The 14130-nt window shown below is 54.6% G+C and overlaps 7 protein-coding genes across 7 annotated transcripts; 4 read left to right on the top strand and 3 right to left on the bottom strand.

The window, feature by feature from the left end:
* Window positions 1-457: 457 nt before the first annotated feature.
* Window positions 458-4381, top strand: G6M90_00g074690 (uncharacterized protein; the record flags this gene model as incomplete). The annotated part of the gene is made up of 7 exons (XM_066131010.1): window positions 458-571; window positions 664-1159; window positions 1243-1535; window positions 1602-1653; window positions 2878-3698; window positions 3766-3953; window positions 4033-4381. 7 exons carry the CDS (start codon window positions 458-460, stop codon window positions 4379-4381), a joined length of 2313 nt encoding a protein of 770 aa, XP_065986959.1.
* A 217-nt stretch (window positions 4382-4598) lies between these two features.
* On the bottom strand, window positions 4599-6561 carry mfsB_4 (Major facilitator superfamily multidrug transporter mfsB; the record flags this gene model as incomplete). The annotated part of the gene is made up of 3 exons (XM_066131009.1): window positions 4599-5811; window positions 5901-6196; window positions 6283-6561. The coding sequence occupies 3 exons, from the start codon at window positions 6559-6561 to the stop codon at window positions 4599-4601; spliced, it is 1788 nt and encodes a 595-aa protein (XP_065987122.1).
* Window positions 6562-7412: 851 nt separating this feature from the next.
* ALLA (Ureidoglycolate lyase) lies at window positions 7413-8141 on the top strand (the record flags this gene model as incomplete). The annotated part of the gene is made up of 1 exon (XM_014690115.1): window positions 7413-8141. One exon carries the CDS (start codon window positions 7413-7415, stop codon window positions 8139-8141), a length of 729 nt encoding a protein of 242 aa, XP_014545601.1.
* Window positions 8142-8580: 439 nt separating this feature from the next.
* G6M90_00g074660 (uncharacterized protein) lies at window positions 8581-9683 on the top strand (the record flags this gene model as incomplete). The annotated part of the gene is made up of 3 exons (XM_014690116.1): window positions 8581-8691; window positions 8758-9001; window positions 9073-9683. 3 exons carry the CDS (start codon window positions 8581-8583, stop codon window positions 9681-9683), a joined length of 966 nt encoding a protein of 321 aa, XP_014545602.1.
* A 362-nt stretch (window positions 9684-10045) lies between these two features.
* Window positions 10046-10839, bottom strand: RPL44 (60S ribosomal protein L44; the record flags this gene model as incomplete). The annotated part of the gene is made up of 3 exons (XM_066131008.1): window positions 10046-10085; window positions 10172-10449; window positions 10837-10839. The coding sequence occupies 3 exons, from the start codon at window positions 10837-10839 to the stop codon at window positions 10046-10048; spliced, it is 321 nt and encodes a 106-aa protein (XP_065987203.1).
* Window positions 10840-11445: 606 nt separating this feature from the next.
* COPE (Coatomer subunit epsilon) lies at window positions 11446-12503 on the top strand (the record flags this gene model as incomplete). Its single annotated transcript, XM_014690118.1, has 4 exons — window positions 11446-11839; window positions 11903-12045; window positions 12109-12347; window positions 12395-12503. The coding sequence occupies 4 exons, from the start codon at window positions 11446-11448 to the stop codon at window positions 12501-12503; spliced, it is 885 nt and encodes a 294-aa protein (XP_014545604.1).
* A 587-nt stretch (window positions 12504-13090) lies between these two features.
* G6M90_00g074630 (uncharacterized protein) lies at window positions 13091-13666 on the bottom strand (the record flags this gene model as incomplete). The annotated part of the gene is made up of 1 exon (XM_066131007.1): window positions 13091-13666. One exon carries the CDS (start codon window positions 13664-13666, stop codon window positions 13091-13093), a length of 576 nt encoding a protein of 191 aa, XP_065986944.1.
* Window positions 13667-14130: the final 464 nt, after the last annotated feature.

Genomic DNA, 14130 nt, shown 5'->3' with positions numbered 1-14130 from the left:
GAAGTACTCCATTGATGATGGACATGGGCGCTGCCATTTATCAAATGAATGAGCTGCCACTGTCAGCATTGCAGGCTCCCAAGTACTCAGTGCTAGCCTCTCTACACTCAGTGTGCTGGAACGTTGACACATTGACAAATCAGACAGATCAATCTCATCCCCAGCCTGGACAAGGCAGGCGCACCACACATGCGGGCAATAGCAGCCACAGCAGGCGGCATCTGGCACCAGACTGGAGGGGTCTACTCCGTACGGAGTACTCCGTACCGCTGCAAACGATGCACAGCCCGCCTGGCCCCTTGTTGCAAACCTTGGCGACCCACGCTGAGACCATGTGGTGCAGCTGGTGAATTGCCTCACCTCGTTGGCCAGACCTCCTTCAGCTAGACTTCGGGCTAACCCTCTCCAAATGCCATCCTGGGTTGACGTGCCCGACTGAGACCTGGGCACATGGGCCATGGAATGTCTTGATGGGCTGGCCCATCTACAGGCCGTTCTCGAAGGAGCTTATGAAGCTGCTGCGCAGGCCGTCTTCGGTGTGCGTTGGTGGCCGATTGTGTCGTGGGCTTCAGTACGTCGTTTGTTTCCGCCACCGTCGCCATTATCTCCTCGGAATTCATTGAGTGAGGCCCGTGTCACTAACGCGCGTGTCATATCATCAAGTTTCTACGAGCTGTGCCCTTTACGGCAACAGTCCTGGCCGCGTGCAACGGCCACAATGAGCTTTGCGGCAAGAGATATTCAGAGGTGACGTTTGTGGGAAGCCACAACAGCGCTTTTGTCGGCAATACACCTATGCACAACCAGTATGTATCTGTGACGGATCAGTTGAACCTTGGTGTGCGGTTCTTGCAGGCACAGACACACAACAAGTTCGGAACTATTGAGATGTGCCATACCTACTGCTGGGAATTGGACTCGGGCACACTGAAGAAGTACCTGCAGGAGATTGCGGACTGGATGAACCGCAACCCGAATGAGGTTGTTACGCTGCTTCTGACCAACGGCGACGCTATTCCGGTTCAGAGGTTTGACGCAGTCTTTCGGAATACCGGTCTGTCGCAATATGCGTTCCATCCAAAGGCTGTGCTGTCAAAGGGCCAGTGGCCAACGTTGCAACAGCTTCTTGACGCAAAGACTAGGCTTGTTGTCTTTATGGGTAAGCAACGATTTAGCTCTGCCTTCATCAGGATAATGCTTGGGCTGTGTGTTTTGGATGGGTGTTGATACATTACGGGCTAGATTATCACTCAGATCAATCCAAGGTTGACTACATCATCAACGAATTCGACTACTTCTGGGAGACTGCATACGGCATCACAGACAAGGACTTCCCTACGTGCAGTGTCAACCGACCAAGCAGAGGGGATCCGAACAAGCTCATGGGCATAATGAACCACATGCTGAATATCAAGATCGGCGACATCGTGTTCCCGGATCAGGTTGACACTAAGACGACTAACTCAGTCGACTCCATCACAAAGCAGGTCGACAGGTGTGAGAGCCAGGGCAAGCCTCAGCCCAATGTGATTCTGGTATGTGCGCCGTACAGGTTACTTATTGCCGCTTGGTGTATCCGCCGCTGACAGCATCTTGAATAGCTCGACTACATCAATATAGGCGAAGCACAGCAGGCACAGTTGAAGTTCAACGGTTTGGCATGACGTGACGGAATGTTGGTTGGTACATATGAGAGAATAGGCGGGGCGCATTAATGTATTGGATGCTTTTTGCATAACTCGGGGTAATGAACATTGAAATGCATGCTATTTGTCGCAGCACTGATGGCCAGCGACGACGTGACGTTGGAACACGCTGCCACCTACGAAGCCCCTGTACTGACAACGGTGCTGTGCCGTGTTTGATTATCAAAAAAAGAGAAGCACGGGTTTCCATGCGTAGCCAATTGTGTGAAACACTCAGCCAACAGCATATACATACCTAGACCTAAGTCCATAGTATGTACATAGCTTCCACTCTGTCTGGTATTTCTGCGACGAGCAAAGCAAGGCACCTGGGCTGTGATGGTGTTCACATGCTGACATAGTCGGCGCTGGCGTGAATCTAAAAAAAAAAAAAGCGGGCGGTCGCGCTTGCCCCTGGATCCAAGCAAACCAGAGCAAGCCGGCGAATCAGAGCGCAGGCATTACGGCAGATCGCAGCGTCAGGAAAACTAGAAACACAGCCTGGACAGACATGGGATCCATTTTTTGCCCTTTTATGCCATGCAGCTTGTTCTGCATTTGTGGAGGACAGATGCATGGGCGTCATTATTGAAGCAACGCTAGCCTCCATGCCGACATGGACTTGTCGTGTTCAAAAGTTAAAAGAGGCTTGAAGGGCAGGGGCGAGGCATGCCCGCATTCCATGTCATCACCATCTCTGCCACTTTGTCAGAGGTGCTGTTTTATGACTTGAAGTCAGTGTTCGGTACAACTTGTTCAAGCTGCCTGGTGGTATTAGGCTATTCACTTAGCTACAGCTACGCGGATGCCGAGGGGGCAACACATACTGGTGCACTAAGCCGGTCATTGAACACGCAAAAGCCATGCGACTCTGTGCGCGACGGCCGCCCACTTTCCCATTATATTACGGCACGGCCAGGTCGAATCCTGCCTCTCCTTCATTCAAACCTAACTCGGCACTCTTTTCCTTCTCGGTGCGCATTGTGTGATATCTGCTTTTGTCTCTAGCATCGTCGACACGCACGCCTCCAGCATGTTGCCGAAATCGCTTTGGCGTGCGGCGTTCTTGGCCTGTGCCGGTAAGATTGCGTCCTGGCAAACGACACACCTCGGCTTCGACATCATCATCGGGGATGGGAGCACGAACATGGAGTACCGCGCCGATATGAACGATACTAACGTGTTGCCGCAGCCCTTACTCCCGCGATTCGCGCCGACGGTGCAAATCCCCCCGGTCAATCAACCTTCATATCCCCGGGCAACAGTGTCGCCTTTGCCTTTACCGTGCCCAACGACAACGACAATCCTAGAAGCACATTTTTCAGCATTCGCGTCCCCAAGAAGTACACTTGGGGCGGCGTTGGCCTCGGCAGCGACGACATGAAGGGTGCATTATTCTTGATCATCTACCAGAACGGAGACGGCACCAACGTCACCTTCTCTCCGCGTATAGCCCATGGCAACTACGAGCCCTTCTTCTTCCGTGATATGCGGTGGACAGTCATCCCGAATCAAACGGGTATTATTGACGACTACATGATTTTTACGGCCATGTGCACCGAGAGTTGTCGCACCTGGCCCGGCGGAGACACAACTGGTGGCTACATTGACGTCTCCTCGCCGGCCCAACCAGCCATTTATGCCGTTGGCCCTGAGGGTACGCTCAAGGACGATAGCCCCAGTGCCGGATTGAGGTACCATCATGAGTACGGCGTGTTCAATATCGACATGAGGAGGACAAGGGGTGCCGCGGATGCGCCTGTCCTAGACACGCACACCAGGCTTGATGGGGCTGTGCAGGTCTCCAGCGTTACTACAAAGGGGGACTTGAAGGCGACACTGCATGCCGCATTCATGATTTTTTCCATAATTGGTCTCATGGGCTTCGGTGGTATCTTGCTCTTGCCCGCTGTTGGCTTGGCAAAATGGCATGCCTTGAATCAGATTGTTGCTACAATGGGCGTGCTAGGTGGTTTATTTCTGGGTGTCTTGGCCAGTTTCAACTATCAGAGGGTAGGTTTTGACTATTAGTACCCCGGCTGGGAATGTCATTTGCTGTTGCTAACACGAGTTCGTATAGTCCCGGAGCTTCAAGCACCATCATCAAGTGCTCGGTTACATCATTGTCGCATTCATCTTGGCGCAGTTAGGATTGGGAGTCCAGCATCATTTCAAGCACCAGCGGACGAAGGCTCCCACCATTTTTGGCCAGATACACGTGTGGTTAGGAAGACTGATTCTTCTTCTAGCTGCCGTCAACGGCGTCATGTACGTCTTCCACCCGTCCGTTGCAGACTTTTTTCTCGCGGCTTTTTCTCTCTTTTATTTTTGCTAATACATAATGCAGCGGGTTTACCTTTGCTCTGAAGGGCACATCAGCCATCGTTTTCGGAGTATTCGTATGCGTTTTCACTGTTGCAGCCGTTCTGTTAAGACTACGGTACTTTCCCATCAAGAGTCATAAATTCCAACCTGTTGGTGCTCAACAGTCACACACGTGGCGACAAAGCTCTGGTTACAACGCGGGCTACTCTTCAAGGCATCCGCCAGGCTACGAGCCACCCTCACAGCAAATTGGCTTGCAAGCCACTAGGTCCTCCTCGGAGAACTCGCCATGGAAGAGCGGTAATAACAAGGATTGCGAAGACGACGAGCCGCAACTAGGAAACGCCCAGAGGCCCCGAGAGTTTGCATAAGCGTTGTTAATGTTTTGCTAGGCATGCTGATTGTTTCTGTTACAGCCGACAAAGCCTCAAGGTTAGCGCACGAATTTTTTATGTTATTATCTGATGATCAAGGATGTGGAGCTGCCTTGGGCATTTCATATGTAGGGTGCATAGGACATGAGAATAGGATGGCGTTGCGTTGTTTAAAATGCCTCTTTTTTTCTTTCTTAGTGAACATATTCATACCTTAGCATCTACCCGTCTCATTATTTGGCTCCTCTTCGTCTCCCTCTAGCCAAATCTCATGCCCATCCCCCTCTTTCACTAGCAAGCTTGCTAAACACGCACAAATGGCCACGCAGCTCAACAGCCAAAACACCAACCCGACATAGCCCCTGCTCAAGCCAAACCCATAGACCACGCCGCCAATGATGGGGCCGACGGTTCTCGCAAAACTACTGACGCTCTGTCCTAGGCCATGTACAGTCCCCAGCACGCTTGGGTGCGGCGAGCAGTTATTAATCAGAATGGCCTGACTTGGCAAAGCAAACGTCCTACCCATGACTTGTATAAAGAGCACCCCACAAATGGATAGCCAAATTGCGGCTCCGGTCTTGCTGTGCGGCGGCCCAGAAGTACTCGGAATGACGGACAAGTACGGGACAAGGAAGTAAGCCACCGGGAACAAGAGGAGGAACACACGCCAAGACATGAGCGTGCCCAGCCGCTCCGACATGCGAGGGTAGAAAAAGAGTTGCAAAGCGATGCCGATGACGCCCAGGATGGCCATGGCCACACCAACGGCCTGCGGATGCATGCCTATACCGCCGGTGAAACGAAAGGGCAACCGGACGCCGTGGTCCGAAGCAGACGGATCAAACACGGGCGTCGAGAGGAAGACAAACCAAAGCGAGTTGAAGGTGCCGATGTGGAACGTGAGGAAGAACTGGGCAAACAGCGTCAAGGCGACATTCCGCGTGAATATCCGGCGAAACGGCAGCCGGCGTGTGTACCGCCTCGCCGGCAGCTTTCCCTGCGCGCTGCCATCACCACCAACACCACCGTCGGTCGCGAGCTCCAGCGCATCCGACGGAATCGGCACGTATCCCGCCTCTGCGTGGCCGCGGCGGAACACGCTGCGCAGGAGACCGGCGAGGCGCGAGCCCGCGCGGGTTCCCAGGTCCGGCGGCGCGTCCCGCAGCGAGTCGAGCGTCTCCTCGAGGCCCAGCCACACTGCTGCCGCGGCGAGCAGGAGAAACACGCAGCTGACAATGTTGGGCGCCGCGTAGGGGAAGTCGACAAAGAAGCGGACGTGGCCGAACAGACGGGGATACGTGCCCGCCGGGTCGGACAGGATGCCACCCAGCATGGGACCGACGATGACGCCAATGTTGAACGTCATGGGGAGGAGGAGGAATGCACGGGCTTGGAACCTCTTTTCGCGGATGATTTCGGAGATCCTGCCAGCTTTGTTAGCACCAAAGTCAACAAGGCGTTTTTTCCGCAAAGGATTTAGGGCCTTTGAGGTGGCAGCAGCCGGCAGACGTACATTGTTCTCATGACGCCGATGTTCCCGTTGGTGCTGCCGCCCAGGGTGCGAAAGACCAGCGCCTGGCGGAAGCTCGTGGAGAAGCCGAAGCCCAGGCAGGACAGGCTCGTGCCCAGCAGGCCGATGAGCAGGACCGTCTTGCGGCCGGCGCGGGGGGAGTCGGCGACGCGGCCCCATGCCATGGCCGTCAGGAACTGCGCCGCCATGAAGGAGGCGTGCAGGATGCCTGCCTGCCTGGATATGAGGGCATCGGGGGACTCGGGGCTGAACCACTTCAGCTGGTAGTACATGTATGACTGTTGCGGGAGGGGAGCAAGGGAAGAAGGCAGAGCGTAAGCGTCTTGTGAGTTTGGCTTTCCGTGGACGGCGAGGAACAACGTACCTGCAGGGATGTCTGGACCAGAGGCTCACTCATGCGAGCCAGCGTGATGATGATGAGCTGCTTTTTCCGCGGCAAGTCTCGCCAGGCGACGGGTTCTCTGGCGAGCTTGCTGGCCTGCTCCCCGTCTGTTCGTGGCTGCATGCCGGCCGGAGGAGGCCGTTGTTGGTGTGCGTTGGCCGCGAGGCCGGGGGCATCTTGGTCGTCCAGGTGCGTGTTGGTGAGGAGTCCTGCATCTACATGTTGGCAGCGGTAGGAGGGCGACTTGTCACGGCAGGGCATGTGGTTACGGGTGGTGTAGTTGAAGACTGCGTTGCCGAACTCGGAATTGCGGAAATGTCCTGCCGTGTTGGTTAAACAAGCGAGGGCTGCGTGTGGCTCACGATGCTGCTGTCAAGTATCACAAGTCGTCGTCCGGCACTACGAAAGAGAGTCTTTGCAAACATGGGAAATGCAAGTTTACATAGGTAGGAAAAGGGACAAAGGCAAACTCTGGCTAGCGAGAGAAGATGTCCCATGCATGGGTGGGATTTTCGCGTAATGCCCATCGCGCGCTTTCCTATTCGCCTCCGGCCTCTGGCGGTGCGGAAACCTGAATTTGTGTGACCGCACTTGGGGACGGAAATGCCGAGTCGGTGCCGAGCTTTTTAATGGGTATGTATTGTATCGCGCAGCAGGCCAATCCTATGTTGACGCTTTGCCTTTTTTTTTCTTTTTTTTTTTGGAAAGCGTGGCGAAACCATGTGAGGGCTTGAAGTTGAGCAAAGTTTGGGGGCATTGCGGCGTCTTGTTTTGTTGAGAATGGAAACAGAGAATGCATTGAAACTTGTCCGCCCACGGAGGCGGCCGGCCGAGGGTCGGTCAGACTGGTCCGGAACCGGCGCCCCGCGCCAGGCCGGTTGTCTCCATGCTGCTGATGGCAATACACCCTGAGTCGGCGGTTGAGTTCAACTCGTTGCGGTCACAACTCACTCTGCGCACTTGGCGGATTTTTGCTCGGCCGCTATTCTACTGCGGCGGACGAGCTGGGGCAGCACTTGAGGGTATTATAAAGAGCGGCCGAGAAGCGTCCACCGCCGCATCTCGATTCTCGATTCTCGACAGCCTCGCCGCGCTGAACCTCTGCCGCCACCATGTCCTTCACGGTCCAGGTCAACGACGCAATCCGAGTCACGGCCCAGCCCCTCACCCAGGAGGCATTCCTCCCGTACGGCAGCGTCATCGCCAATCCGCGACCCGACGTCCACCCGTCCGCCTTCTCGTCACACTCGGCGGCGCTGCCCGCCAACGCCGTGTCCGCAAACCAGGGCCACGCCATCCAGTACCGCAATGTCAGCCGCGTCAGAAACCTCTACGCCCAGTCGCCCAGTGGGAGCGCCGACGCCGTCATGAGCATGTTTGTCTGCTCGGCGCGCGACCTCGCCCCCCTCAACAACGCCCAGGACATGTTCGCCGTGCGCCTCCTCGAGCGACACCCCTTCACCACGCAGACCTTCTCGCCCGTCGCCTCCTCGGCGAGGCGCTACCTCGTCGTCGTCGCGCCCAGCCTGGCCCCCGGCGAGGCCGACCACCACCTGCCCGTCCCGGCCGGCGACGACGTGCCCGGGAGGGGGCCGCCGGACGTGAGGGCCTTGAGGGCATTCGTTGCCACCGACGCGCAGGCCGTGACGTACGGCGCCGGCACGTGGCACGCGCCCATGGTGGCTCTGGGTCCGCCCGGGACGACGCTGGACTTTGTGGTTTCGCAGTTTATGAGCGGCATCGCGCTCGAGGACTGCCAGCTGGTGCATTTCGAGACGAGGGGGCGGGAGGCGCCGCGTCTCGAGGTTGCCGTGCCGAGGGCGAGGCTGGAGAGGCTGTGAATTCGGACGCGCGGGAACAGACCGGGCTGTCTGCTGCGTTTTTCTCAAGTATATAAAAGTTGTGGTTTGCTGTCAACTCGGGTCAAATGGTTGGCGCGGCGAGAGTACACGCTGCGCAGATGATTAGTTGGGCAGGGAATTGGCCTTGGTGCATGGCAATGCATGGTGGGAGTAGAATCGCTATGCTCCAACAGGGGTCGTTGGCGGCATCGGAATAAAAAGAACAGCAGAATAGAAATAAAAATAAAAATAAAACTCCAACCCAATTGTCGTCTTCGGCACATGGGCCTCTTTGAAAGATGAGTCATCCCTGTCACCGAGGGCTGAAGCGACGGTTAGCCGCATTTTCACGTATACAACAAGTCAATCTATTTTTCTCCTCGCCGATATAGAACGAAACCCCCCCGGGTATCAACAGAAAAGCATCCCCGTCCCCGTCATGGGTGTTGAAAATGACACAAGCAGCAGGTTGGACAATCTCTCCGCCGCCTCGCTCCAACCCGGTGAGAACCCGTACTCGGCCTTCATCAACGCCTGCCACGACGATCCCGTCAGTCAACCCTTTCTCTCCTCCTCACCCCCCCTTTTCTTCCAACGGCACCTGACGTCTCCGTAGGCCGAGATCCAGCTGCTCTACTCTGCGCACCGTACAAGGCGAAACGCCGCGCAAAGGGACAAGTTCCTCGCCCCCGACTTCGCCGGCCTCTCCATTGACCAGACCCTCCTGCGGCTGGAGCGTGCGCACGTCGAGCCCGGCTTCGAGGACGAGCGCAACTGTCTGGTGTTTTGGGCGCGGCCGCCCGACCACGTCGAGCGGCTGGCGGCCAAGTTGCAGCATCTGCTGAGGAGAGCTGCCCCGGGTTCGTCTTCTTTCCGCCAGCAAGAAAATCCACGAGCCCCCGGGCTCTCGAGGCTGACCACTGTTGAAAAGGGATATGGCTGATGCCCACGCACCGGATGCACATGACGACGCTGGAGGTGGCCTTTTCCAAGACCGCCGCGGAGATGGGGGGACTGGTGTCCGCGCTGCGGCCCAGCATCCCGGGCATCGTGTCGTGGACGCACCTCCACCGCGCGCGGCTCGTCAAGCCCATGGTGTCGTATGACACGTCTGCCTTTGCTGTGTCTTTCCTGCCGGCGTCGGGGGAGGAGGCGCTGTCGCCGGGCCCGACGCGCCCCGACGCCCCGGCTGACGATGTCGTCCAGGGCGACGGGTACACGTATCACCACCTCCGGCGGGACGTGTTTGGCAAAGTCTGCGAGGCCGGGGTGCAGGTCGGCTCGCGCTACCAGGTGCCCAGCGCTCACGTCACGCTGGGCCGGTTCTTGGACGAGGCCGATCATGACACGCCGGAGAAGAGGGCCGCGTGGGTGGCTGCTGTTGACGACGTGAACGCCTGGTTGGAGAGGGAGGTGTGGGACAGGAAGGACGCCGAGTATATCGGTGAATGGGTCGTTGGCCACGAGAAGGGCTTGGATGCGAGGACTGGCACGCTGTGGTATGGCGGTGGGAGGACTATTTTGCTGGGCGAGGGATTCTAGACTACACACATTTTATTTGCGACGGACCGGCATAGACAGACGAGTAACTTGTAACATGGTACGACAACAAACGCGTTGCGACGAGTGGATTGTCATGCGTCGCTGCGAGTGTCTATCGACTTCGGTTGGCCCCTTGCGTTTTGGTTCATCTCGTCGTCATCACATAGATTCTTCGCCCCATGGCCATCCTTTCGTCGCAATTTCTTGACACAGAATTCTCCATTTTTTGTTTTTTCATTCATTCCCTATGAACCATCCCCCCTAAAACTGAGGACATGTACCCTCCTTTCGCCAGCGTCCATGATAGCCCCGAATGCCGCAAGGATAACCATAAGAAATTGAGCGAGCCCAACATAATGCACTTAGAACACCAGAGCCGCACCCTTCGTCTTCTTGTCACCACTATGTCGCTGTCAGTATATCCGCGTCCCCGGGTGTTGAAGCAAAAAAAAAATTGTGAAAGGAAGAAGGGGAACAAAAAAACGTACCCCAACTCAAAGTGCTTGCATCGCTTCAGGGCCAGCTGGCACTTGGTCTTGCACTTGACGCACTCCAATCTCAGGACGACCTTCTTGGTGGTCTTGGCCTTCTTGTGGAAAACGGGCTTGGTCTGACCACCATAACCGCTCTGCTTTCGGTCGTAACGGCGCTTACCCTGGGCGAACAGCGAGGCCTTGCCAGCCTTGTACTGGGTGACCTTGTGCTGGGTGTGCTTGCGGCACTCCTTGCCCTTGCAGTAGGTGTTTCGGGTCTTGGGAATGTTGACCTAATTGCAGAGAAAGAAAAAATACATGTCAGCCGCTGCCGTAACCGAATTTGCCCACATCTGATCAAAGTCTAGATTCATCGGGGGGTAAATGCGAAATGCCACCGGCCCGCGCAAGAAAAGACAGTTGTCGAGACGAGAAGTGTTTCGCAAAAAAATATAGGGCGCTCATGGAAAATGCTGTATTCCGTGGGCAAACATTGCCCAACCGCGGCTGGGAGGCATCGTGCTCCTCCCCAGCCGCTGCCATCAGAGAAAGAATGTATCGGTCGGAGAAACTGTCATTCGTGCGGCGGTGGGCAAAACTCGTACCATTCGATAGATGAATCAAATCGACTTGTCGTTGGAGCGTGCAGAGTTGGGTAGAAGAGCATTTGAGAGACCTACCATCTTGACGACGTTGTGCGGGTGTCGTTATTTGGGTGTTTGGTGATGCTGAAGTTGCGAGGCCACAATGGAAATTTGGTAGGTTTTGGTGATTTCTCGCTTTGTGGGAAACTAGGGTAAACGTCCGCCCCTGATTGGATGTATTTGAGAGGGTGGGCCCGCGACCACTTTTGATGCCTCAATTCCCGGGTGTGCACTCAGAGTCTTGGGAGCTGCCCCGCAATTATCCTGAACTGGTTGTCCGCAGCGCTGCTGCAAGCCCGATAAAAAGGACAAAAAGGACAGCTTGGGGGTTAAGACATGCCGACTGAAAATACTAAAATACGAATACTACTTGAATTTTGAATAAGGCTCAAATTTTCTTTGTCCCCATATCTTCTTTATATAAATTACATGTCAATTCGAGTTTTCCAAGGCGGCACCTCCAGTAAGCTAAAGCAGCACTGCGGCAGCTTCCCAAAACAGTTAGCTCAGCTTCATCACAGTCAACTGCCCAAACCCCCTGGCGCAACCAGCGCACCCCACTATGAGCTGGAAGGCCAACAAACGCATGCCTCCATCGCCGAGCCCAACAAAGGTGACAAGACAATACCATAGCAGTCGCTCATCATGGATCCCTATTCCGCAGAAGGTGAATTGATCAATATTCACAACCATTTCCACCAAGGCCAATACCAGGAAGTCGTCGATTTCGATACCTCGTCCTTCTCCGCCGACAATGCTCTCCCCGCGCGCGTCCTAGTCCTGCGGGCTCGCATCGCACTTGGTCAGGCTGAGGATGTCGTCGCAGAGGTCAAGGGTGCAGGGCAGCCAGATCTGGAGGTCCTTGGCGCCTATGCCGAATATTCCCTAGGCAAGACTGATGCTGCGCTGAAGACCGTTGAGAAGCTGGCTTCCTCGGCGGCTGACAACGTCACCGTTCAGGTCGTCGGCGGAACCGTCCTACAGGCTGCCGGCAAGTCAGAGGAGGCCATTGCTCTGTTGTCACAACATCAAGGAAGTTGTATGTCTTGGGAGCTGCTGGAGAGCCATTAATTGAAACGTTGACGCTTACTCGGGGAAACAGTGGAAGCCGTGGCCTTGATTATCCAAATCCACCTCCAGCAGAATCGAACCGACCTCGCCGTCAAGGAAGTCTCCGCTGCGAGGAGATGGGCACAGGACAGCTTGTTGGTGAACCTTGCCGAGTCCTGGGTTGGGCTTAGAGTGGTCAGTGATGTCTTGTTACGCGAAGCCACGCGGAAACGCGACATGAAGCTGACTAGGTCGTAGGGCGGTGAGAAATACCAGCAGGCATTTTACGTCTACGAGGAGCTCGCCCAAGCTCCGTCAACAGCCTCGATACGGAGTCTCGTCTCGCAGGCCGTTTGCGAACTACACCTCGGTCGTTTGGAGGAGGCGCAAACTGCCCTGGAGCAGGCATTGGACAAGGACCCGGAGTACATTGAAGCCATTGCGAATATGCTGGTTTTGACTGTGATTTCCGGCGGAGATGCATCAGATTACGCTGCGTATGTTCAACATTGTCCCAAGATGTTTATAGTACTAACCGGAGCAGGTCGCTCAAAACGGTTGACCCAAACCATGCGCTGCTGGTTGATTTGGAGGCAAAGAGCGACTTGTTTGACCAGGCGGCGACCAAGTATCGCGCAAAGGTGTCTTCGTAGGGATGTTTTACAGGATTGGTTTATATGGGCATAATGATAGGCGCACATGGCCGCGACGATTAGAAGTATTGAAACAATAAAAAGTACTCGTCCTGAAGATGGCGCTTCATGGCACGCGGCAGTTGGCACAACGAGCATCACGGTAACTCTTTTCTTTTCTTTTCTATAACCACATGATATTCAGAATAGATGCAAAAATGTTCCCATGCCCCATGTCCAAATGCAACTCGTATGGTATGTGCCAATCTAGTCTAGGGTAGCAGTTATGTCAAAAATGTGTGGAGGAAGTTGTGACTCTTCATCGGTTTGTTCGTCAAAGAAATCATCCAGGTCCGACATGGCTCGTTCCAAAGGCGATAGCGTCTGACTGTGTCTTTTGTGAGAAGATGTAACTACCGTGGTTCTGGAATGTCTAAACTAGGATGTCCTCAAAGTCAGTGACACAATGACTCCGCTTGCGGTTTTTCGTATGGGATCGGATCTAACCTGGAACTGGGTTCGTCCATCACCAATTTTTGGCCATTTCGTCCCGGAACTTCATGTTCTAACTCGTCATCCGAGATAGCCAGATACGATCGAACGTTATTCTAAAACGCCCTCACCTCTCCTGGATCCCGCTGGATGAATGAAACTTCACCCCCATCTGACTTCTTCATTGCTCGGTGCTCTCTGGATTCAGACTTCTGCCTAGCATGCCCTGGACCACCGCTTATTTCTGTTGAAAAATCAGGTACCGATGGCCGATATGATTGCCTGACTACCGACGTGTTTGTTCTTTGATGTTCTGTTGATGACCGCCTTTCAAGGTCTAGGCACCTAGCCAGGGGCGCACCGGTGAAATAGTCCTTGTACTGGAGATATGTTAACGAGTACTCTTCGATTTCACTTGCCCCGGAAGCACTGTGATTGTAGCTCTGTGGCTGATGACAACTTGATAGCGAGCCTGCGGAAAGATCGTGTGCCATGTCGACGGCGTTGCTTCGTGGGGACCATGGCTGGGTGCTGGACGAGGACTCTAGCCAAGCGACAATGGATTTGACTGAGCGGCAGCCGCTTCCGTCGGGGACAACTTTGAGCGGGGTCTGTATGTCATGTTGGGAATTTGTAGATGGAAAACTGCTAGAGGGCGGTTTGACGGGTTCTCGTGTGTTGATTGTGCCCATGCTGATGCTTGGTGATAAGGGCAGGTCACAATTAAGGTGCTTGAATGTGTGGGACGAAAAGGAAAAACTTCGCTTCCCACCAACAGCAAGAAACTCGAGAAACTTGTCTTTCGTATTGTTTACAAGCACAGGTTCTGTCACGTTTATAATGTTGTTAGTGCCTAAAAAAACGACTGCTGCCAGCTGGCATAACAGTCCCGGTGAATAGAAAACGGAACCAAGTGCACAGGGTCCACCTCCCACGGTATAATTCAGAAAAGAAATATGTATATTTGTTCAATTTCCTTTGCTGTTGATGAAAATTTTACTCCCTCTATACCCAGTCTATAGGCTCCCACGTTGCTCCCCAAACTTTTCTTTTCAAAACCCAGTTGAAGGTTTCTCTTTCAGCGTTTAAACTCGTTTGGCCCAGCCTTTCGCTATAAATGAAGTCGTGGATGAACATTTCATCTTGTGTCTTTTTT

Source organism: Metarhizium brunneum, chromosome 4 (genome assembly GCF_013426205.1).
Source record: "Metarhizium brunneum chromosome 4, complete sequence".
Taxonomy (NCBI): domain Eukaryota; kingdom Fungi; phylum Ascomycota; class Sordariomycetes; order Hypocreales; family Clavicipitaceae; genus Metarhizium; species Metarhizium brunneum.
This window is presented reverse-complemented; position numbering and strand designations above follow the sequence as displayed.